The sequence below is a fragment of the Thunnus thynnus genome, chromosome 20 (assembly GCF_963924715.1).
Source record: "Thunnus thynnus chromosome 20, fThuThy2.1, whole genome shotgun sequence".
In the NCBI taxonomy this organism is placed as follows: Eukaryota; Metazoa; Chordata; class Actinopteri; order Scombriformes; family Scombridae; genus Thunnus; species Thunnus thynnus.
The window spans coordinates 18,736,828-18,763,963 of NC_089536.1; the positions used below are offsets into that span (position 1 = coordinate 18,736,828).

The 27,136-nt window shown below is 39.2% G+C and overlaps 2 protein-coding genes across 4 annotated transcripts in view; one reads left to right on the forward strand and one right to left on the reverse strand.

The window, feature by feature from the left end:
* Positions 1-18,271, reverse strand: part of baiap2l1a (BAR/IMD domain containing adaptor protein 2 like 1a) — a 29,289-nt gene extending 11,018 nt beyond the window's left edge. Inside the window, exons 1-6 of one of the 3 annotated variants that reach the window (XM_067576350.1) lie at positions 17,882-18,271; positions 16,334-16,409; positions 16,041-16,127; positions 4,345-4,406; positions 2,779-2,850; positions 2,419-2,553 (exon numbers count right to left, since the gene is read on the reverse strand). In XM_067576350.1, the coding sequence (XP_067432451.1) occupies positions 2,419-2,553; positions 2,779-2,850; positions 4,345-4,406; positions 16,041-16,127; positions 16,334-16,409; positions 17,882-17,932 (483 nt within the window). In that variant the 5' untranslated portion in view covers positions 17,933-18,271. The remainder of the gene's footprint in view (positions 1-2,418; positions 2,554-2,778; positions 2,851-4,344; positions 4,407-16,040; positions 16,128-16,333; positions 16,410-17,881) is intronic. The other 2 variants (XM_067576348.1, XM_067576349.1) reach the window with 2 other exon arrangements.
* A 2,154-nt stretch (positions 18,272-20,425) lies between these two features.
* Positions 20,426-25,832, forward strand: tmem130 (transmembrane protein 130). Its single transcript, XM_067576612.1, has 8 exons — positions 20,426-20,536; positions 20,609-20,691; positions 20,767-20,938; positions 21,029-21,174; positions 21,603-21,687; positions 21,790-21,992; positions 24,568-24,677; positions 25,262-25,832. The coding sequence occupies exons 1-8, from the start codon at positions 20,529-20,531 to the stop codon at positions 25,400-25,402; spliced, it is 948 nt and encodes a 315-aa protein (XP_067432713.1). The 5' UTR covers positions 20,426-20,528; the 3' UTR covers positions 25,403-25,832.
* The last annotated feature ends 1,304 nt before the right edge of the window (positions 25,833-27,136 follow it).

Consider the following 27,136-nt stretch of genomic DNA (forward strand, 5'->3'; position numbering starts at 1 on the left):
TAACGATAAGTTTCCTGCTGTTCGTGGAGTGCGCTTAGCTCAGTGGGAAAGCAAATTAGTGTGCTGAAAGACACACCTTCCCCACTGAGACTGAGAACGATCCTGCCTGTCACACAGCGCAGACGGGCGACTGGACCTGACAAAATCAAACTCTTTAAAATGACTTCTCAACCCCCCCCCCCCCCCCCCCCCCCCCCCCCCGGCCCTTCATTTCACACCCACTCCCCCTATTCTCTCCCGTTCTCCTCAGGTTGTCATGGTGACGGTAAAGCAGCCTGTCTCTAAAGGGCTCTGCTCTACTGTCTGATCTCATTCTCTCTCTCTCTCTCTCTCACTCTCCCTACGATAGCCTGTCAGACGCTGAATCAAGGCTTTTCATTTCCCATTTTCCCAGCAAACATTCGCCCAGACTCTCAGCGAGAGGTTGGAGAGCAGACACAAAGAACTGAGCGGCTTTCTCAAGCCCTACGCTGCATGATTATTAGAAAGCTGGGGCGGTAAGCCTCACCTCTCTTGTACAGTGCTGGAGCCATTTCTATCAGATAATAAAAACCTGTGAGGAGGAGGGGCCCCAGTTTCAGCTCACCTAGAGAGCCAGGCACAGGCTATTAAGCTCCACCCAGATAAGAAGACTTATTGTATGGGTGTCTTTTACAAGGTGCCATTCAAGTATAAAAATAAACACGAGACCAATTTAAGCAGCAGAGAAGAAAGGAACAGCGTGCCAAGAAAAGGAGAGAGATGGAAATCGAGTGTCTAAACAACAACGGCCCTTTTACAACCTGCAACCACTTCTTGACTTTTCAATTAAAGGCTCTGTTTAATAATCCTCTCGAAAGTAGCCAGGCTCACACATCATCCATCATCTAAGTGAGGCTATGAAAACAGTCAATAAATTAAAACAAGAGAGGGACAGGATTTATTACTCAAGCATACACACACACAAATCCCTCCTCCATTTCACCACATTGATTTACGAAGCAAATCACAGTCTGAGGTGTTAGAATGATTGTTGCTGACGGACAGTTCGAGTAGTAAAAGTCAGGCCCAATGAGCATCGTACAACAAACCTACTCAAGCAAGGTGATGTCAACACTGACTAGTAAAACTACAATTTACATGTGATTTTTGAAAAGCAAAAGACGAGGTTTTATGAGACCACATTGCTGTTTGTCCACACGGCTGTTATGCATGTACAGTACTGTGGCTCTGTTCATTTTTTACTTTTTCTTTTACTTTTTCCGTGACATCTTTTTTTGCTAGTCTGAGCAATGTATCATTTTAGAATGCACAGAAATCAAATAACAAATCTAATATCAGAAGCATCCACTCAAAACATAAAGTACCATTAGTCATGGGGACATGTAGGAGTTTGAGATGGCAGCAAGAGAGACGGTAAGTCAAAAGTGTGACATCAGTAAGTCCTCATGTTCAACCACCTGTTTGCATTTGATTCCTTTACAAACCAAACCAAACAAAGGATTTTCCAACTTTAAGAACATACACACAGCGAGGTGAAGACCAGTGTTGCATCAATGTAAGTCCATCAAAAATAAACATCACACACTATGCTTCAAATGTTTTTGGCACTCTTGACTTTACGCCCGAGATTGTTAAATGAGGAACTAGTCAACTGGATTATACTTGTTCCCAGAAACATGTAGCCAGGTGGAGTAAATATTGTAAAATGTGTCGCAGTAATGTTTGTTTTTGTACACTTGGTTTCTATGGTGATTTATGAGTGTACTGTATAAGGAAACTAAAGTCAGTTACCATCTTGATGAAGGCAAGATAGCTGGAAATATTTAGTGAATAAAGCATTGTGCACTGGAGAAGAGAAACAAACCTAGTGCAGCTTCCATACTGTAATCTATACTATATAAATCCATCTGTATCATCTGACATTTTTTTTACATGAAATCTTCATTCAGGAAAAATTGAAGTCACCTTCCTCGTCTCTGCAGGGTCTGGAATTGTGTGTGTGTCTGCATGCATGTGAGCATTCCTGCATACATTTGTGCAAATCTGGGTGTGTACGTCTTCAGTGAAAACACAATCTTCTGTCTATAGCTGAACGCAGGGAGCAGAGGTCTAAGCCCTGTAAGAATCTGCAAACAGCTAGAGGTGTGGTGACACCTTTGATGGTTTTAGTCCCTTGTTCTACTTACAAAGGAGCTTCTATTCTGGCTTTTCATCTCTTGTGCTGAGTGTTCAGATCTGAGGACACTTGAGATGTTTTCTTTTTTGGATATTAAGTGACTGAATATGCATCTTAAATGTCTGTCATCAATTCTATCGTGCCTTTAATATCAAAATACAACTATAAAGCAAAACCTGGAAGCATATTTCTACATCCATGAGTGCATACTATGTCTTGAGAGGAAGGAAAAGTTGGGGTGGGTTTGGTTTCAGTCTCACCTCGTTCTCTTTGATCTCATACTTGGATGAGTGCTTGCCCTGGCTTTTCCTCCTGAGCTTCTTCAGGTCTGTCTGAGAGCGCTCCAGGGAGTCCTGCTTCAACTTGTGCTCTGACTGATAGCGCTTGAAGGTGGCCTACAGGAGACATTTGACAAGTGAAGCAAGGGACAAGTGAAGGAGAGGAATTGATGAGATGAGCAGATTGCAGGTTTCATTATACGAACGTTCCACAGATGCAGAGAAGCTGAAATAATGTCTTTGTTTGAAATGAACTTCCTTGAGCTAAACTTATTTTTTTTAATCTAAGCTTTGCCTGGGTTGGTTTGGGTTGGTGGATATTTACACTGTTGTGTCACTTACATTCATGTATTTAACATCCATTTCTGTCTTCTTCTCCAGCTCAATAATGACCTCTCTGTGGAATCTCTTGAACTGCAGAGAGAGAAAAAAACACGTCATATTTGTTTCAACATAAATCATTCTGTTCTAAGCACAATGTACAGTTCAGTCACATGGCTTGATGGCAGTGTTATGATAAGAGTGGAGTGACCCGGTGGAATGCATGATAATGAATTTCTGAGAGGAAAAGATTCCACGCACTAGGGAAAGCTTATCAGCCTGTTAAGGTTAAACATTTACAACTTTTCCCTCTCACAAATACATTACAGTCAGGCAGTCCAGAAAAGTCAAAAGGTAACTTAGAGAAATGAGAGTAAGTCTGTCATGTGCACAAGACGTTATTTGCATGTTTGTGCCTGTTTCCAAAACTCTTCTTATGTCAGACTGCGTGTTGTGTTGCAGTCGTTGCCATGTTTAAACTGGTGACACTTCGATATACCTCCCGTCGCTCGCAGGTATTCGTAGCATTTCACCCACCCCGCGGCGACAGGGTCAGGAATGATTCTGTGGCTTTTTCACCCATGTCAAACTCTCTTTCACCTTTTGCTACGACAATTTGAAACTCTTTCAAATGAAAGGAATGAGCTCAAAGGGTTGTCGAGGTTATGTGTCCAGAGAGGAGAGTGTAACAAATGGCCAATCTCTGTCTATTGTGAAGTTGGCCTTAGAGTACTTCTAGGAATGACAATTGGTCACTCATAGAGGCTCAAAAGGGGACCTGTCCATGTACAAAGTTGTTTTAATGACAAAATTGCAACATAGGAGAGGTTTTTTTCACTTTTTATCCTTCAGTTCCATTATGTTGCTTTCATTCTTCTGAGTCAGGACCAGACAGACTGGAGCGCAGTTGTAGGGAACAACCTAAAGAGAGGCTAGGAGGAGGCAGGGTGTCCACTTTCTATAGTCCATATATTTTCTCATTGTCAATAAATCCCACGTAAAGACCGAAGCCAACAATGTGTTAGTCCATTTTTCAATACTTACTACCTGTACTACTAACGTGTCAGTGCCACTCAGCTCATTCATTCCTTCTGGAGGTGTAAATCTTAAAAAATTGTTCACAAAAATAGACTTTTATTTCTAAAAAGGTGAAATAATTTCCTAAAACAGCACTGTGTCACTGTGGTTCACACACAGCCCACAACCCAAAGATATTCAGTTTATTAGTTTCCTAGAAGACTAAAGAAACCAGAAAATATTCACATTTAAGAAGCTGGACCCAGAGAATTTTTACTCGATTATCAAAATAGTTGGGGATTCATTTTCTGCTGATTAATCAATTAATCAATTAATCAACTAATCATTGCTGCTTTTTTGGGGATTGATGCAAAATAAACTACAGTGGCCGTTTTATGTTCGTGGTAATGAGGAAACATGTCACCCAGCCAACGATGTGGCTCACTAGGAATAAGCTATATCAGGCTTTGGCAACACAGGAAATACTTGTTAGTGGGATCAATTCATTGGATTTGTTGACAGTAAAAACAACATGGAATATCATCAGATGTATCTTTTAAGGCTACTCACGTTTTCCTCCAGTTCATTGTGGACCTTCCTCTGGACCTCTGCTATCTCCATCAGGACCACACCTAGAAAGACATCAGGAACATCTTTTAATATTTCAGAGAGGTCAGTACAAAGAAAGAGAAACTGGTTTTGTGGTTTTGTATCCTGACTAGGGTCAAGAGGAGTTTTTAAGGGAGGCACACGACAGACAGCAAACAACAAACCCAAAAGCAGTGAATGAAAAGATGCACATTCAAGAGGACTTTATTTTACAATCATTTGTAAAAGAGCACCATCAACAATAAAAAAGTGTTTTCACCAAGACTTGCATACATCTTTAAAGCATATATTTTACAGATGACTTATCTCTTCTCAGTATTTGAACAGCTGTGAATAAGTAATCTGTATGAAATGTTCTGGTATTTTGTGGTCAGATACAGAACAGTCTCCATTCACAGACAGGCTGCACCACAGATAGAGCAGCATATGACATGAGACAATAGCAGTGAGTCAATACTGTAAACAGAGGTGGACAATCGTAGCTAAGCAGTTTATAGAGCTACCTCTATCACAATGGGGCGAAATCTAGACTCAAGGTTTACTATAGGACACAGTGTTCTAGTAAAACCTGTGAAAACTGTACGGGACATCATATCTGGACATGTGACAGTTTAGGACAGTGAGGGAAAAGAGAAAAACTAGAATTTCAACACCTTAAGATGAAGTCAAGACAGCGTTAGCGTTATAAAATCTCTAAAAGTTGCCCATGTTAGCAATCAGCACCTTAACATAAGTAAATGTGAAAATGAGCACACACTCATACACATTTGACCCAACACCTGACATTCCTCCCTGCACCCACACACTCAGAGTAAACAAACGTAATGACCTGCTGATACAGAGCTGTGCTTCTGTGATCCAGCAGGCAGCGTCCAGCTACAACAACATTGCCCTCTGAAGGTCACCAGAACGTACTGGTAAATGCTGCCTTTGTGCTTGGACGGGGAGGGGTGGCGCTGGGCGCGGGGGGCTGTTTGTACAGCCCCAACAACAGACGGCACGGGAATGGAAGGGGGAGGCTGAGAAAGGGCAGGAGGGGGGTTCAAAGGGGCTGTTGTACACCTGCAGGTTTCACCTTTGGGGTTAACAAGGTGTGAAAGTCTGCCTAAAGACGTAATGGGGCATGAATCTGTCAGATGAACAACCTGAAGAGGGTGAATCAGGGTAAAGAGAGAGAGACTCTCATGTTGTAAAGAAGTCAGAGATGCTTGAAGGGTTTCTCTCCATGGAAATAAGGTGTGAGTTGAGGTGTATAAAGTAAAAAAGTGTGAATGACAAACTATGAAAGATAAATCCATGGCAAGGACTGCCATTCATGTTCATCAACTTAAAAGAACAACATCACAAGGCGACGTTCCTCCATTTATCTTATCTCCAATCTACGTCTGTTGCCAACAATTTGTTCTCTTTTGAGGATTTTAAGTACCAAGATAATCTAATCTCACCTAAACAGTTTTAAATACACACCATGTTCACAAGGATTTTTACACAGGCCAGTACAGAGTTGATTAAAGATTTCTGTGGAAAGCTGCACCTTCCATGATTCACTCATATGACTTATGATTCATTATTATAAATACTTTGCCTATTCTCTTCTAGACTTGCTCATACAACACCCACCCAGTTTACCTCAAGTTTACCGTATGTGTATGCTGATTCAGATACTGTCGCTCACAACTTAAAAAAATGACCCTTGACCTCTTAATCCATTACATGTTGCTTGCAGATGTGAAGATAAATACTAGGAGGAAATAATATCCATAACCCAACTGTACCTTTACAGTAAATGCTGAAAAGCGTCAAAAATACAATTAAAAAGACACTTCTTTTTGTGTTGTAATGACTGAATTGGTAGTAATTTTCAAGCAATCTTTACGCTCCCTGTATCAAATGCCTGTTTTAAAGGACTGTTGATAGGACACCAAGCAACGCCTTCCACATTGTCAACAGGTGAAATGATTTATGAGCTGGAAATACCCTGTGCCAACACAGCCAATGCCCGTTTGGTGTCTGATAAGGTAACTGTGCAATATGAGATGACGTTGGTGGAGCAAAACATGACCTGTTTCTCTTTATTTCACCACTTAATCTAACCTGCAGTCCTTCCTCTATTTGCTGAGTGCACACATCATCTGTTCTTGCGGTTTTGTAAGAACTTTTCATGCATCACTGGGCTTGTCTGCGCAGGCTTGCAGTGTGTGTGATAGAGTGTGACCACCTCCTATGTGAGTCAGGATCTCAATCATACACATTCCAGTGCAGGTGGGGAGAGACTTTGTTTGGAGGTTGCCATAGATGAGCTACTCCCTTCCAGTTATCACAGTGATGTCACTGTGATCAATTGTTGAAACACATGAACCGGTGAGTGGTTAAACTCCCTCTACACTCACAGTTCCTTGTGGTAGAGGTTGCACCAAGAGGACTCAGATCTTTCTAACTTTCCTGTCATCCATTGTGGGGTAAAAGAAAATCCTGTCATCTGAGGGAAATAGCACTGCTGTCATTGTAAAAACTTCACAACTCCAATTTTGATAATTGTCATCTACTTGAACCGAACGGAATCTACAACTCCTACAACTTGGAGTACGTTTGAAGAACTAATTGTTTTAACATCCAATCACAACCGACAAAGCTCCAGAACAGCCAATAAATGGACCTTGAGATGAGATTGTTTTCTCAACCGCTGTCTCCAAGGTCAAGACTGAACTTTGAAACTAAACTTTCGGGCAAATTGTGCTCAGAAAAAAAATAGAAGTAGAACATCTACATTTCATGACAACTAGGCCATCTGCCGATGAAGATAATGTGATATGACTGAAAGCTCCATAACCTTGAGGTGAGATTGCTTTGTCAACAACCATTGGATGAACTAAAAGCTGCATTGCTTGGTTCCTAAAAAGCTGACATTTGGGTGATACACATTTTAACACAACTGTACACACAATTCACACACAAATACTAAGAGGCTTGTGTGTGGAAGCTGCTGTCCAAAGAGCTTGGAGCACTTTGCATTATTACCAATCAAATATGCCCCCTTGAGTATTGATCATCAGTTTATCACACTAATGATGATCAAAAAACAACCTTTTTTGGTTTGTATTAATTTATTACTGTTTAGTGGTTTGAGCATCTACTACCATTCAGCATGTTTACTGTGTGTGCTGCAGATCAATACCTGTGACAACTTCTTTAACGCAGAATGATGACCTGCCATCACACACAGAACATAACATCATTTCTTACTAGAACGCATAAAACTAACTGCAGCCTCAAGCATCTCCATTAAATCTCTGTTTATTTAACACAAAAACACAAAGCAAACCTTGAATAACCTTAAAACGGCATGTGTCTTTCATATATTTTGAGAAAATAAAGAACGAGTTGCTGAAAATTTTTATAGACGGTGATTTCCACTAAATACTGGTTGAAATATATTACAGTCAATAAAATGACTCGAATTGCTGAGCAAACAAAGGAGAGGTCAGAAAGAATCATGAGATATCTTTGTGGAAGAACTGAGGTGTGACGAGGTTTTACATTACGGTTTATTGAGCGGTAAGTGAGTCACTGGTCTCTTTGGAGGTCCCTTGGAGGAAACTCCCTGTGTACTGGAGTTGGCTTTAGTTTAATGGTGGGTGCAAAATGAGAGTGTTTGAGGTCCAGTGTGATTAAGAGAGCTGTGGAGTGTTACGATAGAAGAGTCATAACTGAATGAACAATAAGTGGACTATTCGAAAATAACCTCCACCCTCCTGCTTTTTTACTTATTGTTATCAGTCTCTGCCTGCTTTGGTAAAACAATCTGTATATGTGTGGCTGATATTTTAGAGCCTGGATAAATGATCCAGCTAATTGTCCTTAGCAGTTTCCTATACTTCTATCATGAGCAGGAGTAGTTAGGCTAAATGTTTTGGGAAATGCATTTACTTGGAAACAGGGGGAACAGCTAGCCTGCCTACCAGCACCTCTAAAACTGACAAATTAACATCACCAAGTCTCATTTGTTTTATCCAGAGAAAAGCACTTAGCAGGTTCAAATAGAAAAGGCCCAAGGAGCCCACCATAAAGTTCTTAACAAGGAGATATTGATTCCTAAGTTTTGCTCCAGACAACTGTTGATTTTTCCTCTTTTTTTTAGCCTGGAGAGATGAGTCTGCTCCAGGTTCTCTCAGACAAAATATGACACGGGTAAAAATGAAGGGAGGTGTATTTTCACTGACTTTTGGGTTTTGACACCAGATGCTTCTGGTGATATTGTGTCTGTAAAGAAAGATGAATTGCCCATCACACACGCCTGATGATACAGGCAATACTGTGTGTCGTGTCTAGAGAGTAAAACTGTCTCATGAAATAGCTCTAAGCCAGATGGTTGAAATGCCACAAAAACTCTTATTAACCATGACATCAACCTCTTCTCAAAAGCCAAAATCTGTTACAGAAGCTATCTGCGGGAAACACTCAGCGCTCTCTCCGTTCTCAATCAGCATTCTCTGTGGGAAAAAAAAAAATCGCTCCGGCTGACATTACCATTTTTCTCATGCTGACAGTGTACCTCAATATTTCATAAAACAATTTCGACTGAGGCTTGACAAACAGCGCAGAGAAAGGGTGGAAGGGGTGGGGATCGTGCTATTCTTTTTCCAGTAACATTTTCAGTCCCTCAATACCTGCTGCTTTTCAGAGTGGAATGGCAACTCCCTAAGGAGTCCAGTCATGCACTCATGCACAGGAAGTTTCTAATTGTACACCCACTGAAAACTATGACTTTTAAATATACAGAGTGTTATACGACATACACTGCCACGGCACTGTATTACAGATGAATGGCGACAAAAAGCTATATTTACTAATGTCAAGCTATAATCATGTGTGACTTCACATGTAAAATTAGTAGCCTTAAAGTTGCTTATTTACACATCCAGCAGTTAGGGAGCAACATTATCATTAATTTGGAGATGTGTCTCTCTCCATGAATGATGAATGTTAATCCAATATTCACTCTCTTTTAGCTCTATTTTTGGTTTCCACCAACCCCTGAGGGAAATATCTTAGCTCTTAACTGCTAAATGCTCCACTATGTTCACCAGCTAGTCGGTAACTGTGTCTGTTCGCTGATTGGTGCTGAGCAGGTAGTGCACAGTGGGGGTTTTTAAGCTTTTTCTCTGAAAACTGCCCAAAAACTGCTCTGTCCAAAAACTATGCTATGAGCGCTTAAAGTGAATCGAAACAGTAAAGTTGGGGACCATACAGCTAAACAATGAGCTGAAACTCGCGATACAGCTCTGTAAAGTTGATTCTTTGTAGGTTCATCACTACAAGTGACGCCTCTCACATTACACAAGGTCATTTGATACATTGTTATTAAGAAAAATATTGATTATAGCTGCTTTAGCTATGACTGAGGGGACCACAAGCAGGAAACAAAAATGTCTTCTGGTTAAGTGTGGTCTGTTTACTTTTTGTTTTACCTATGTGAAAGAAAATCAAATGTATATGACTTGCTAAAATGTAGTGTAACATTTGCACAAGAAGGAGAAGTAGCATAAAGTCAGCAAACTGACTCAGTTTCTGTCAGTTACACAGCAGTATCTTTCCTATGTTACCATTAGCCACCATAAGCCTGTAAAGCTGTAAAACCTGTACGAGGATTGAATTGAACAAGGTTTATTTTATTGCTTATTAATTCAACACTTCATTTGTAAGAGGGATATTTAAGGTACATACTACATTTGTATAGTCCTCACATCATTTTTGCTCTGTCACCAGATCACTTTTTTAACTTTTAACATTTGCAACAGTTTGGTGTAATTGGTTCTAATTGGCCCATTAAATGATCACAGATGGAAGAGCTTAGATAATGTGGTGATTTGAAGTAGGTCATAGGGTGAAATTTATTCTAGGGGTTTTCAAAAGACTGCCTTTTATCAGAACTTCTGCAAATAACTAGCAGGCAAAGTGGCAGTTTTTTACTATTCCTAAAGTTATGGTAAGAGAAAAGAGATCACACAGCAGATGATCACTGACATTGGTTGCAGCCTTTCACTGTGCATATTCTTTTAGTTTTCCTTTAGGTAGTTTTGACATTTGACTAGACGTGTTTCCTTATTTATAGAACACTTTCACCTCCATTATGGCATCAGCCTGAAAGAGAAAATGTGGACAAACTGTAGTCATGTGGACAAGGAGCAGTGCGGTATGAAATAAAAAGCCTCAGGTGACTTTCTGCAAATACTTGTCAACCACTGTGACGCAAATGCTTTTTTACACCACACCATTCACCGAGGGGGGGAAAAGAAAACAATCTATCACCTTGGAGAAAAAAAAATCTTTACAGGTGTCTGCAGTGGAGAGATAGTCAAAACAACATCTATTGTACAAGGTATTTTGTCTATCACTCTTGACAGCGTGCAGTTTAAAGGAAATTATGCTGAATCCTGTGACTTGTACACCTCAATCATGTATTGTTCTTTCAGTGAGGGAAAGAAGGATTAAAGATTCACTTAAGGCAGTCATTTCCATACAGTTTGAGCCTCCTTGGCCTCTGCAGACAGACAGAAAAGACCGACAGTGGGTTTGGTGAGGCAGATGGAAGAACAGGGGATGAGGAGGGTCAGTGGTGGGAAGACAGTCTTCTCTGTCTGTGTATTTGTTCAGTGTGTTGGCTACTACGCTTGCTGCAGTGTGTGAGAGAATTCACACCGTCTCGTTGTCATCTATTCCAGGCATTTAAGGAATGACTGAGGCGCCGGGAGTTCAAGACTGCATGTGCCTTTTTACTAGAAACTCTTTTAGATTTTGGGATGGATTTTTGTGATTGGGGTCAAATAATGACAGTGCAACATATTTTTTTCTTTTTATCAAATTTCAGTGGTTCTTTTTCTTTTTCTATCTTGTTTCATTTTTTTCTCTTAATATTCTGCAGCCACATGTACACTCCCACATACAAATTCTACACATGCTTCCTAATGGCAAACAGAAAAAAGGGAAACTACAGGAGGACAATATAGAAAATAGTGAGATTCTCTGGACGTTTTTGCTATTAACCAATGAGAAGCTTTTCATAAAGCCAGATTTGATGCTATTCACATTGTATTTTTGAGATTAAAGCTGCAATCCATAACATTCCACATGTTCATGCAACAACTAGTTTGGCGTTTGTGAAGTTGTTTCACCTTGTTGTTTTGCAGTGAAAATGTCACTGCCAGGCCGTGTAAGATGAACATATTATTAAATGAAGTGATGAAGTACTGGCATTGTTAACTGGCAGGTGTGGTATTTTGTAACAGCAGTGTAAAAAGAACGTCTCAACAGTAACAGACATATAAAAATAATAATACATTAATTTAACTCTAGCTGACTTGCAGCTAAAGGGTTTTTATACATTTTTTCCTTTACTGTCTGAGTATCAAAAGTGGTCTCATGATGTGTAATAAACAGTGTTTAATCATCATTAAAGGATCAGTGTGTAGGATTTAGTGGCACCCTCCCCTTCCAAGCGTGTAGGAGAACCTACAGTGGGTGCAAAACTCGCAAAAAACATGAAAGGCCCTCTCTAGAGCCAGTGTTTGGCTCATCCGTTCTGGGATACTGTAAAAACATGGCAGTGCAACATGGCAGGCTCCATGAAAGAGGACCTGCTCCCTCTGTAGATATAAAGGGCTCATTCTAAAGTAATGAAAACACAGCGATTCTTATTTTAATGGGATTATACGCTAATTAAAACATACTTATGAGGGGGGATTCAAGTTTGCAGCATAGCGGACAGTCCACATTGCTGAGCTCTGCGCCACAACATTGATAGTATCAATTATTCTTGCACACTAAGTAGTATCAGTCTAGTGCTTTTGCATCAGCTATATTAATATGAGTATCGATGAGTACTTTTTGAGTTGCTCTGACACCATTGAAAAATGCCAAGAACTAAAGCAGGAGCAAATGCACCTTGAACTTGCCTAGCCTCCTACCTAGCAGCTAGCAGCTGCTAGCAAGACCAGTGCACTTGACCTTGCCTTTTGTTAAGCTATCTCTCTGTATAAAGCAAGGAATCTCTGTCTGTATGTTTGTCCTTCACATATCTTGAGAACTGTTCATCTGATCTACTTCACACTAGGCGGATGCACTGCTTGGGACACAGGGGAGTGCGGTCTCGAATTTGGTGCAATTTGGCCACTCAACATGTTCAATATGAATTAACTTGGAATAAATAAATGATGAGTGAGCCGCTCCTTTCTGCAGCAACAGGACAGAGAATTTCAGGGCTGGAGTAGGCTTCTGACCAGGCCCACCGACGGATTAAGGCACTCGAGAAAGAGATGCAAAGCATGGCTGAACACATTGATGACCTCAAAAACAGAGGCAGGAGGAAAAGTATACATATTATTGGACTGCCTGAAGGTGATTAAGGGAGATCAAACAGGCATTTTTTAAAGGCCGTAATTCTGGTAATAACATCAGAAGATGTCTGCAATAGATGGTCTTGTGGTGTCCTTGGATGCAGAGACGGCTTTTGACTGTGTCGAATGGGCTTATCTGTACTTTACCCTGAAGCAATTTGGTCTAGGCAGCAATTTCATTAAATGGGTGATGGTTCTTTATAATCGCCTGATGGCAGCAGTCATAACCAATGGGGTCAGATCAGGAAACTTTGAGGTCCCAAGGGGGAGCAGACAGGGGTGTCACTGTCCCCACTGCTATTTGTGTTGGTGATTGAGCCATTAGCTGAGGCAATTCGGTGCAACCCTGCAATATCTGGGCTGGTTGTTGGCCAGAAATGTCATAAATTGCTTTATACGCTGATGATATTTTATTTTATTATTTTATTATTTCTGTCTAATCCCGCCGCACCAGTTCACCACCTTATAAAAACTATCACCCAATTTAATGCTCTCTCTGGGTATAAAATAAGTCCAGCAGATGTTGGATGAAGCCAATTTCAGTCCATTATTTGTGAAAATCAAGCAGGACCTGGAGTGTTGGAACTCCCTCTCTATATCCTGACTAGACAGAGTCTCATACTTTTTCTGGCTGGTTTGGCTCTTTCATTTGGTGTAAACAAAGACCTCTAATTAAAATGTCCACTTTACAGCTCCCAAGTGAGGTGGGTGGCCTGGATCTTCCAGACCTCAAAAATATCAGTTAAGTGCCCTTTTATAATATGTGATGGACTGGGTTCGTACTTAGACTTCCTCAATCTGTCTGGACATTGAAGCTTCACTGTCTAATCTAGTCTAGTCTAGACTCTGTGTAGTCTTGAAAAACTTGAGAAAACTGTTCAATGTCCTGACATTCTGTGCAAGGAAAAACATATTACGTCAGTGGATTTCCTGTAAGGCTCCCACGATTTCTGGTTGGCATAGGATAATACTGGAGCATATCCCGCTGAACCTCATGACTTACTTGATACTGTGATAGCTGACTCAAAATGATATGAGATATTTGACAGACTTGCCTTTTTGGGATTTTTTTCTGTTTGTTTGTTTGCTTTTTCTCTTTTCTTTGATCATCTGTGCTGAGCTGTACGGTGTTATGTTCTAAATTTTAGATTGCTGTCACCCTTTTAGTCCTGTTATGATGGAAAATTCAATAAAACATATAAAAAACATACTTGTGAATATTATATTCCATTTCTGCCAAGTCAGTTCTGCTAGATGCCACTAAATTCTACACACTGGACCTTTAAGTCTGAAATGTGTATCTATATTTATCTAAACCACTAGTATATATGAGACGAATGCATTAGAAAAGGCAGAAAATGTCTCTGACTAGCAGAGGAGAGGTGATGTCTGGGAGTCTGGATTTTTTGGCAAGGCTGTCCATTTAGCATTATGAAAGGCATTGTTCATAGTGTCATTTTCAGACACTGACAAACTTCCTTATTCCTTTATTTACATCTTAACCAAACGTGGCAGACATACCTAATCCCGTCTCTTTCACACAGCGACAGCTCTGTGAACATCGTTTCACTTTGTCTGACATTTCATCCATTGAAATGCTGTTTATTACTTGAAATATTGCAAATGCCATCTAAAAGAAGGGAACTTGGTCAGAAGTAGTAGTAGGAAAATCCACAGCTATATTTTCCAGAGGCAAAGGAGAATGATGTAAATGGTCTTAACATTCACTTTGGTCACAATTTTCCTTTAGGGCTGAATGACAGGATTATCTTTCCATTTTAACTGCCCTGCTCTCATTCGTCACATCAACCTGAGCTCACACGAGGCTAATTTGTAACCCCCCCGCATTATGGTGTGACGCAGCAGAATACAAAAACAACTTGATGAATTATAATAGCATGGACAAAGTACAAAGTAGCTTGGCTCCAAATATTATCGCTAATAAAATAATTGGAGATGAGTCATAGGATGGATGAAAAGCAACCTGCACAAGCTTGATGGCAGCCTGACAGAGGAGATAAAGAAGAGGAAGCACTTCGATCAGAGCGAGAGGTAGACCATGGAAAATAACGAATTTCTGCTGCTGCTGCTCTGCCACAAGGCTTCAATCAGTGTTGTTTCCAGATATTTGTATAGTTAACTTGCATTTGGGGTGATAGTTGCATGCAGGTGTGGAATAGAAAAAGCATTTTGATGATGTCTGGCTTCCATAATTCAACAGAATGTTTGTGGGAAACAAAGGTGGTTACTGAAGTGATAACATGATCACGACAAAAAAAGTCACTTTCATTACTTCATGGTGACTTTAAAGGAATAGTTTCACTTTTTGGGAAATGAACACATTTGCTTTCTTGTCAACAGTTAGATGAAAAAATTGATATTAATCTCATGTGTATGTAGGGTAAACATGAAGCTAATAGCAGCAGCTGATTAATTGAGCTTAGCACAAAAACTGGAAACAGTTGAAAACAGCTAACCTGGCTCTATTCGAAGGCTGTTCGAAGGTAACAGAATCCACCTACAAGCACCTCTAATGCTCACTAATTAAAATTTTATATTGTGTTATTAACAAGAAATAGATGCAAATTGTCATTTTTTAAAACAGCCAAGCCAGCTTTTTCTGCTTGTTTCCAGGCTGCTGACAGAAGCCTTATAGTATAATGAATGGGCAAAAATGCCTCTAATTAGAGCTGGGCGATATGGACAAAATTGATTTTTGACCAAATACCTCAATATTGATATTGCAAAAAGGATTATTGGTGCTTTCACAAAATATTTACACAATGAGATTTTTGATAAATAATCATCAGTAATATGGATATAATGAGTAAGTGGGTAAAGGCAAATAATAGAACAGCTAGAACAGTCTGGTGAGCTCAGAAAATTACATCACTTTACTGTAACGCAGCCTTTAAAACCAGGAAAAGAAAACACTTACGCCGTATCATGATATTACGTTACGTACATATAAGTAAATCTAAGACAATATCTAGTCTCATATCACAATATTGATATAATATCAATATATTGCCCAGCCCTACTTTTAACTCATCTAACTCTCACCAAGAAAGTTAATAAGTGTATTTTCCTAAATGTCAAACTATTCCGTTAAGTACTTTTCAGCAGAAATGGAGGTCAGGAATCATTATCTTTTTTCCAAGCTCTATTCTCTCAGCAGAGACACTTGAGCGTGGATATGATGTAGACTCCCTGGAGATATCGCTCATTGTGGGTAGATTTAACCTGGGCTCGCATTAAACTCACCAAGCTCCCTGGAGACTGGAGACACGGTAGCGTTCTCTCCTATCTTTGAGACGGCATCGAAATAGACCTTTCCAGCAAGGGTCATCGCTGCGTGGGGAGACAGATACACATCATCAAGTTACTGGCTGGGAAACGAAGACTTCATGTATCAGCTTGTGTTCTGGTGAAATTCATGTGAAGGAATTTTCAACTAAAGCTGTAGGATTTTAAAAGCTGAGCTGTGTAAGCGTCAAAGCTCACATTAAGATGTGTTGATCATTAGGTGTCATGTATCTTCATTTTGTCCTGTTTACCTGTGACTGACTTCTCATAGCTCTTCCCGAGGTTGACCAGGTTCCTCAAGCCTGGGTTGAACTGCTCCATCACATTCTGGGACAAAGAGCAGAGATTTAAGATTGTGGAGAAAGCAACAAGCACAGCTGCTCCTTTCCCGAATTATACAATTTTTAACACTTTTCCAAGTCACTTTCTATTTACTTACAAACTTCTCTAATGACTTTCTTTTTTTCTTTTGAAGAAGGTGGCTTGTTGAATGTAATAAAACTCATGAGAGCTATTTTTGTGGGAGTGGGTGGAGAAGAGAAATACATGAAAACAAGTGCAAGTGTTTGTGCCATCGCTCTATAAATATCACCATGTGAGAACAATAAAACGTTCAATCTTTAACTTGACCCTTCACGTATGCTTTACAAGTCCCTCAAAAGAGCGAAGTCTCACACAAAGTGGCAGCTATTTGTGGCATGAACCTCAGCGCTCTCCCCTCCCACCCCCCAGCCCCCCATATCTCCCTCTCTCTCTCTCTCACTCTCTATTGAAATGCCTCAACAATCAAGTGCTGTTCACCTCCCTGTCTCTATTCCCCTGGCACACCCTCAATAGAACAATGAAGGGGCAGGTATGACTTTACACAGAGAGAAGAACAGAGCTGAGGAGAGAAAAAAAGGGAAACAGGTTCCTTGTTTTCTTTTTTTCTTGCTCTCCCAGCTGAAACTGTGGCACACTGTAAACCACAGGTATGACTCTCTCTCTCTCTCTCTGTCTGTCACACACACACACACACACACACACACACACACACACACACACACACACACACACACACACACACCAGTGAGTATATTCCACAAAAAATGATCTAACTCTAATTTTACTATTAAATGTAAACCCCAAACCATAAAACAGCCATTTAACTTTTAATCTAAACTGTTTTTTTCTAGTTTTCTTCTGTCTTTTTGTCAAGGGATATACAAGCACACACACCCTGACACACTCTCACCTGCATTTAACAGGTGAGAGGCAGCAGTGTAAACTTGATTGGATTAATCTAGACAGACTAAACTCATCATAAAATGACTCTTGATCAAATCATTGTGTGTCAGGATGATTGATGGGGTAGGCAAAACTTTCTCATCACATGTCAGATAAACAAGAGGGTTTACGGCACTGTGGTCAGCTGTGATTTATGCATCTATAAATAATCAGATACCAGGGTGTTTCCCTCAAGTGACAGCGGTTTTGTTGCACTTTACAGGTTGATAATGAAGTGCTGAATAGTTTCTTTTGTAAACAACAACACGGTTTCAGGAGCTCAATCGGATGTTTTGGAAAGGGTTTTTTTGGCAACGTGACGGCAAAAAAGGAAATAAAACTCCTATAAAGAGTTACAAGTCCTAATAAAAGACAAGCATATAACTCTCTTTAACAGTTTTTATTGTTGTTATTGCTGTGATTTATAGTCAGGGTTAAAATGCAACAAATCACAACCCAACTGTGGAAAGCAGATTTCCCAATTCAGCCTACCAAGAATTAAATCCATCCATTGTCAATATTTGCTCACTCACCTTGTATGTACTTTCAGTGAGCTTGCTCACACCATCTGGAGTGCGAGACATGCTGGCAGGTTTATTTCTCGAGAAATATAACAAAACAAATAGAGAGAAAAAAATGAAAATAAAAATTGTGTTTCGTAATCCAGGTGTTCACTCGGAATGGTAAATCCCAAAGCCGGTCCTGCTCTCAGTCTGCAGCTTCGCTGCGTGCATGTGGGCAGAGAGACGCTCAGCAGCCGGCGGCGGCGGACGCACTGATACACCGACACTCTTCCCTGGTGCGTTTAGGGCTGAGGGCGGAGGAGGGAGAGGGAGGGGGCCGTGACGTCACGAGAGGTGTTCTCATGTGGTGAAATAAAAAGTTATGAAGCAGCGACTGAAACTACATGTGTGTTTTGAGTGGAGGGGGGATAAACATCTTTAGAGGGGATGACGCATTTTGAAATAAAGTGCTCTGATTGGCCTGGAGAGGGCGCTGTAGGTCAATAAAAAACAGTTCATGGAGTCGTGGAAAAACTGAGCCTTTGAATACAAATAGCAATACAATACTACAATATAAAATACTCAATTTCAATCAATTTTAAATTAGTTTTAAAATTCCTTCATTCAAAGTTCAACTTAAGCAACAGTTTGTAAATATTTTCAACAAAATGTAATGAAGACGTCAAACGTAAAAGATGGCTATTCATGATGCAGATTGACTCCATGTTAAAGGATTATCATAATGGATTAACATGATAGCAGCATTTGTATGTAAAATTTGTATAGAAGAAGCATAATATGAAAATAAAGTACTCAAGCACAAGTACTTCAAAACTGTACAGTGTACTTGTACTAAACAAGTACACTGTATTTGTACACATGAATTATGAATAGAGCACTAACATTTTATTTTACATTTTATGAAACGTGAATGAAATATTCCAGTGTGCTGTTTGTTTTCACATGTGGAACGCTGTTTTCATACTGAAAGATGAGATAGCAAATATGTCACATGTAGACTATAAATTAAAAAGAAATGTAATATGTTGTTAGACACTGGGTAGAAGAGTGGTCTGGTACTTAAAACATACCTGTCAAAGGCCTGATGGGGGTGATGTAATCCATCAATTTATAAAGCTGTAAACGCTTCATCTCCAGGCTGATATTGCTGAGACCTGAAGGTATCACATATCATGTTTGGGCTGCATCTTTTCCAATGTAAAGTGTCTTCATCAATATACATAATGTATATTTCACATAAAAGCAAGGCTAATATTTATATTGCAGTCCTGCCATCCCATGTCCTGTCGGCAACATGGTTATGTATGGCTAGATTGATGCAGTTGGGGGCACTATAGGGCAAAAAGGAGGTGTGGGCCCCTACTGACACCACCACCACCGTGTATCCTATCACTGTCAACTAAACAAATGAAATAGATTTATTCAGGAATATGCTTGTTATGAGCATAATTTATGACACAGAACACCTCCATAAAATGTGGCCTCAAGATAAACTGATAAAGCAGGATCTTGGTCATTTCAATTGATATAAACAAATTTTGGCACTTTAAAAGGTCCTGGGTTATTACATCTCCACACAGTCCTGAGAAAAGACCCAATTAAGCAAAATAATTGAATTCACCGGTGTGGGTTTACTGTGGGTGTGCAGGACCTTTAAGGTATATTTTTAAAGTTTAATTAAGTTTTATTCATGATGGTTTTATTGGTATGTTGTCTTGAATGTCGTCTGTCCTGCACTATGTGTTCACCAAGGCAAGTTCCTAACTACATTTGTTGTAGCTACAAAGTTAAGTCAGCTCAAATTTGCAATTATATAAATTACCGAAGCAAACTTTGGCTGGTAATCCAGCCTTGTAATGTCACTATATTTATAGTCAGATAAAACACATAATGTGTTGTCTCCCATCTCTGTTTAATCCATTTTTGTGTTTTTGTGTATATTCTCAAATATTTTATATATATATACTGAATACTGTAAAAATGTATTATTTATATCATCACTTGTATGTATGTTCTTTTTATGTGTGTGTGAGAGAGTGAAAGAGGGAAGATTATGCTGACTCTTACTGTCAAATCACACTATAGGCTTGTCAGAAATATTGATATTTTAATTATCCATATTGACCTGTGTAGCCTGCCAAAGCTTCAGTTGACAGTAGCCCAGTATATCAATCTGGTAATTTAATATTCTAGACATAATTTAAGAATAATCCCAGTCACTAGTTTGAATAATTGCTGGTTGTGTAATACTTGGTTTATTAGCACCACCATGTGGATGTTCCCTGTAGTAAACTGAAATGTGTGACTAAACCTCGAGTGTACTTCCCAAATTAGCCTTTTGGTCTTATTTCTGTTTCAGAGAAACACATAAATAAAGTTTGTCACATCTGAGAAGATGTCCCACATCACCGACAGGAATGTGACCCAGGACTGAGCCTTGCATTCAAAAGCTGATTGTTGTTCTCCATGCAGACACATGATTGAAACGCATGGTGACAATTTCAAGCCTTTACAGCTCTCATCTGCATGCTCTGAATCTCACAGGCAGTCAGAAGAAGCCACAGCACATCTTCCTTCCCCATGTCCATCCACTCTGCCTTCTTTATTTTTTCTACTTGAGGTCCTCCAGTGATCTCCAGTGAGAGGACCAGCAGATATGGAAAGGTAAATCCAACATCTATTAAGACTTTTGACATCTCTTGAATCTGTTTTAAACTTTGGGATGTACGCTTACAGAAAAAATGTTGGACGGATCTTGATGCTTCTCCTCTTGGCTCCCCTGGGTGTGGCAAAGACTACAGACCCTTTGACAGATTTGGGTATGTCCTTCAGCATTTAATTTATACTTCTCTTACAGAGGCTTTATAATAAGATATATCATCTCTTTTAAACAGAAAACATTGCTGGGAAGTTGGTTTTCTATCAGATTGAAGGGAATGCCACCTATGTTAGAGACACAGGAGAACTGGCCTCTGAAGTTCCCACAGAGACCATGTTTGAACTCTACGATCCCCAAAAGAATTTCAGCACAGCAAAGTTCACCTATACGTGGGACCTGGGGAACGGGTACGCAGTTTTCTCATACATTAATTCTTCATGAAGGTTTGGATGCTTTTCTTTATCATTTGCACTTCTTCTGATCTTTTTGTAATGCAGAGAGGTGATCCAGGGGACTGAGCCGGTTGTCCGGTATCATTACGCTAATTCAGGGAACTACACACTGCGGCTGAAAGTAGGAGTCAATGTGACCAAATATACACCTGCAATCACTGGGGATTACTCCATGGATGTTAAAGTGCTCGGTTTGTAGTGTTATGTTATTAAACATTAGACCAATTAGATAAGTTAAAATCTTACATTGTTTGTGTACAGTTTGCCAATTTTCAAAGTTTCATATTCAGTCTTACATCTTGATTTTCTTGAAATAAATTAGAATAGTCAGATGGTTCCAAGTGCAATTTCAGCAAATACCAATATAACACGGCAGAAGGAGGCAGATCTTTCCTTATCTTAGAAAGAATCTTAAAAATTAATCCAAGAAAATCCCCCACAAAATTAGATTTGCATTATGAAATCAACTCCCATATCTACCATTAGCTGTTCAGTTCAAAATGAACTGGATTTGTATAAAAGTACATGTTGTATTTTTATGATTCTTCCAGAAGTAACGTTGTCTTTAAATTAATCCATCTAAGTAATGAAATGACTAATAATTGAAAGTGATTTGCAGATGCCATCAAACACATCGAGCTGAAGGGGCCTTCAGATTATGAGATGTCTCAAAACAGCAGTTTGGCTATTCATGTCGATGGAAGGTGAGCTGCGTTTGGTTTGTTTACTCTCTCTTCATTCCTCTTCGTTCAGGGAATAGGAGAAAACGTTGTTTAATGAAAAGTAATCTGTGTGTATGTCTTCAGTCCTCCCATGTGGGTGTGCTGGCGTATCCTGCCCAACTGCAAGCCGGACAGGACGGGGGGCTGCACACTGACCATGCTGTATGAAAACACCCTGCGACTGAACCACACCTTCACCTCTGCAGGCGTCCACTGCCTGGACATCAGCGTCCGCAATGACATCAGCAAGTTTCAGACCTCCCTCAGCCTCTATGTCAGGAAAAAAAGTGAGTGGCCACACACACACACACACACACACACACACACACACACACACGAACACACAAATACCTGCAGGCCATCAGGCTAATTTCCATAACAAAAAGATGGCGAGACAGAAACTTATATAAAGAGATTGGCAGAAACAGAAAAAGGGCCAAAGAATGAATTAAAAGGTGGAGAATTGCCTAATGACTGGCATGCTTTATGGCATGTTATTGTTTTCTGTGTGAATACATTGAAACTTCAGCTAAAGTGATTTTCATAGTGGTGTCTTTGGAGGTTTAGGACATTCTTTACCCTTTTAGAATTATGAAAATATCCCAAAACACGTTACATAATCTCAAAAATGCATTGTCATCGAGTTACACAACAAGGTTCAATGTCAAGGTTCTGTGTAGATTTAGCTAGTTTATCCACAGCACAGAAGAGGACTGGACTGTAGTTATAGGGTTTCAGATGCTCCATAACTCATTCAAACAGCTTCATCAGTTCTACTGAGTAGTAAGGGGAGCACCAGGTATTTATACTCATTATTTGCAGGCTTTATTCTGGTGAAACCACACAGCTCTTTTGCAAATGGTTGGTAAAACACAGAAGAGTAAACACATCATGTCAGGACTCAGCAGTGGTCAACCTAATGCCTTGACTGACCTCCTCAATTGTTTTACACCTATTAATACCTTGATCCATGTCTCATTTTGAGATTTGCAGCTTTTCAACAGATTACATTGTTGATGATTGCTTTTTTTTTTTCAAAACTTAAGCTGGTGCTGCTTTTATATGGGATAATTCTACATACTGGAGGTTGTTCCTTGTGTGCACAAATGTATGTATATATGTATAATCAGAATATGAATTTGATATGATGTATAATAGTGCAAAAATCCAATACAATGCATTTCTAACCTTAGTAGCAGCTGGTATGGAGGACCTAGAGAGCATGACAAATGGTTAAAAAGTGACTCATTAACTGATGATTAATTTAAAATAGAGGGGAAAAGGACACAAATGAAAAAGTAATTAGAAAAAAACAATTGTGAAATTGATAAAGTGCAAATTGTCCTTTTTCTTTAATTCAGTTAATTATTTATTTATTTTTAATTTTTCATTTATTTTTCTTGTTTAATAGTTTCTTTTTTTACACTTTATTTAAATGTTTAATAGCATCACCAAATTTATTTATATATTCATTAATTTATTCAAATGATTAATGTATCTATGTCCATTAAGAAGTAAGTTGGTGAATTGCTTTTTTTCTCTTTGTAAAATCTTTTTAAAAAAAATCTATTTTCAGATTTTATTATCTTTTTGTCATCCAATGAAGTATTTGTAAATGATTTCTTTACAATTTGATCTGTTTATTATTTAGGATTAATTCTTTGATTAATCCCTTTTTTAACTGTCCAACTGAATATCAATCAATGAACAACTTTATGACCATTTGGAAGGCTCTCTTTGTTTTCTGTAGACTTCATAGATTCAGCTTTTAATCAAAACCAGTAACTATTTATAATGATTCATTAATTTGATTTAGTGCACGCATACAGGTAATTATTTAGCTAAGCAATAATAAAGAAGATTGATTTTTTCAATTCATTATTCCAATTTATGTTTTCTCCCACCATCTATAGAATCTGTGACCTTTTCCACAATCAAAAAGAATTGAGGAACTAAGAGAAGCTGTGCTGTGTCATGAGATGTTTCAGATAAAACTTACCATGTGCCATTTAACCACATTAGTTCCACAGACAGAGAGGGAACAGAGAAAATCGAGGAATCCAGGCATATCAGAGGAGACTGATCTGACTGGCCAGCACGTTTCTGCTGTGCTCAATTGATTTGCTGTCGTTGCGATCTCACTGAAGTTATGATCAAACTGAAACTCATAATAACGAGCTTTTAGTGTCAGTTTTCTTACTTGCTGGGAAGCAGCTTTTTTCTCAGAGGAAACTCAGAAAAGAAAACACTTCAGTAACACTTTGGTTGACATCTGTTGCTGCGCTATTGCGAGCTTTTCAACAGGCAGCCTCTCATGGTCACGTACTAAACTGTGTCTAATGCCAAACAAGAAATTATAGCAACAGCTTTTACCTGCATTAACCACAACTTCTACTTAACAAAGTGGTGCACTAGCAGCTGGACCAGAACCTTATGATTCAAACACAATTTCCGTCCTCATGTCACCCAGATGCTAAGATGAGATGTAGATATGGTGATTAACACACTTTAATTAAGAGTACCTTTACTTTTACATGTACTATACTTTAAGGAACTAATACTAATACATTCAAACACCAAATGAGACCAAAAGAGTCACTTAACTTCCTATTAACTGAGTAGAAATGATCCCAGCTGGAAAATAGTGACTATGGGCACCATCTGATGGTTTCCATCTCAACATGATTGCCCCTTCAAACCAAAACATCAAAACAAGTTCCAATTCACTAAAGACTTTCTTTGTTTCAATTGGAAAAAACACCAAATGAAGAAATCACTGTTCAAATGTTCAATAGTGACTTTGATTCTAAAAGCTGCACACTCACTACAAGTGGCATGTTTTTTTTGTTCTGTCAATTACAGATAGCAACTCCCACATGTTCTTCATCCTGTCCTGTGCTGCCATTCTTGTCGCAACCTTCTCTTTCATCACAGTCATTGCCTGTCGCCCTCGTCATCAGAGCAGATCACAGGTATTGAACGTGTTACAAAATCTTACAGTGACAATTCACAATATGAATAACTTCTCTTTGCAAATGTCAAATATTCTTTCAATATTCATTACCTTGGGTTTAAAGGGTTAAGATGTGGTGAGTATTTAGTGTCCAACTGGGTTCAGCGCATGCCTCTGTACTGCATGTGTGCTATTTTTATGATAATTACAACCAGGAATAGTTGTATGTCAAAAAATGATATTGAAAATGACGCACCTTATCATGCTATCCTATTGTTAAGTGTTAAATGATTAGTTTTGCTGCATATTTGTTTAAATTAGCTCTGATCCCATCCCTCAGTGTATCAACGAGTGTCAGTCATTGTCCTTTGATGCAGATTATGACCACAAGGAGGCTGTCTGTGCCTAGAAATAACGTGCATGTTGCGCAACAACGTGTGTGTGCCACAAAAACTCCCACAAATTTAAACATACTGTAGATGCAGGATGCATAGTATCCCTTTTTATAGTTTGTTGATATGTCTATCTACTCTAAAAGCAACTTTGAACCAAATAGACATTTCATAACTGACTGTCTTATTGTCTGGATATGTCATTTTGCAGATTGCACCTTCCGGTAATGCTCTATTCCTGAAGAACCAAGACTCTGATGGTCAAAGCGCTATTCTTTTTAACTTCTCCACCGCAGACAAAGAAGAGAAAGAGCCACTCCTCATGCAGTATGGGACTCAATACTCCTCTTAAGCCTCACATTGTGTGTGTTTGGCAGAAGAAAATGTACAATTATGTACAGAGCCACAGAGCATCCATGTTGTAGATGTATATAGCTAAATCGGATCATTGCACAACAAATAGCTTGATAAGGCATTTTAATAAATCACATTCACGCTGTATGAACAGTGCCTTTATATGTATGTACATGTATTTAGCCCTGCTGTGCTCAAACCTTTTTAAATGAATGAGTTAGTTATGTATGTTCAGTAAGCTAGCAGGTCAAGTACCGTCTGTATTTTCCATAATCGAGGTGATAGTGATCAATTATTGAGTCACAATGCTTAGGCTGACATTCAAATGAACTCATAATAAATTAATAGCTCAAGTGAAGGTCATGTTTAAAGAATGAGTGTTAATTTAAGCTTGCTGAGAATGGATCAGACCACTCATTTATTTATGTTTTTCCCACATTAATATACATTTGCTTTGCTTTTGCTTTTCAGAAAAAGAATAAAACATTTATTTCCTTTGTAAAAGTTGTGCTTGTAGTGCTAAACATAAAACAATGTATAACTAAGCTCCATATTGATTGTTGTTAAGAGGAAGCCTAAAATTGGACAGTTGAGATTTTGAACATTTAAAGAAAGGCCTCTTGGCCAGTGCAACATACACGTGCAGCAGTGGGGACATAACACACAAAAATACCACCACTATCACTTTCATAACACTATTGCTACTACTACTACAGAGAGTAGTGAAAAGTGGGTTTTGTTGGATAGCTGAAATGTTGAAAGGGACGATGGCTGTGTGATAGAGAAGGCTGGTGATTTCAAGCCTGTTGGACACACAACACAGCAGTTAAGATATGAAGAGTCTTATGGAAACTGGATCATCTGCAGGGGGAGGAGATTTGATTATAACAATTAAGATTTTAATCAAATTCTCACAACTAAGATTTGAATCAATTCTAAATTGCATAAAACTGCATGACTCCGTGGTTCATTTTGTGGCCTGGATATGTTGAAGAGGTTCAGCCTCATTTATATTTAACAAGCTTTAAGTCAAGTTAGCGGCTCTGTGAGACTGTATTTAGGAACAGTGGTGCTTTGGGCTGATTGCTAGCAACAACAGCGTGCTAGCACACTCACAATGACAATGCTAACATGCTGATGCAAAGCTAGGTATAATATTTACCATGGTCACCATTTTAGTTCTAGTTCCCCTTGCTGCTTTAAGTGGGATAAGAATTAACAACAGGGAAGCATGGCGCCCCCTACTGTACTGGAGTAGCTGTAAAATTGCCATATATGGTAAGGGTTGGATATCTGACTCCACCCACCCCCTTCAGCTTGGGTTGGGGTCAGACGAGCAGGTCAATGGGTATTTGGTCATAAACCAATGTATCTGACAAAGTCAACTTTCGACCTGATGATGGCACAAGTGAAATGATTTGTGATTTTCAAAGTTACTGCAATACATCCTCTGGGTAACATGAATGTCTACCAAACTTTATGCCAAAAAATTTAACTCAAAACCACAAATCATAACCTCATGGTAGTGTTAGAGGAAACAGGGATCACCAAAGTCATTATGAACCATGAATGTCTTTCCCATCTTGTAGATATGGAGATATTTCACTGGACAAGTAAAAACTTTGACCCTGGCACTAGAGGAAAAGTCAGATCATCAAAGTCATTAGAATTAATGACTTTAATGATAACCTCACACAGAACAAAACCCTTGACTCTTTACCAACTGCGCTGA

Bases quoted from the DNA above. Each gene is read 5' to 3' on its own strand.
- tmem130 (XM_067576612.1), top strand. The intron at 21,175-21,602 runs GTTTGTAGTGTT...AGTGATTTGCAG, and splicing joins CATGGATGTTAAAGTGCTCG to ATGCCATCAAACACATCGAG. The intron at 21,993-24,567 runs GTGAGTGGCCAC...TGTCAATTACAG, and splicing joins CCTCTATGTCAGGAAAAAAA to ATAGCAACTCCCACATGTTC.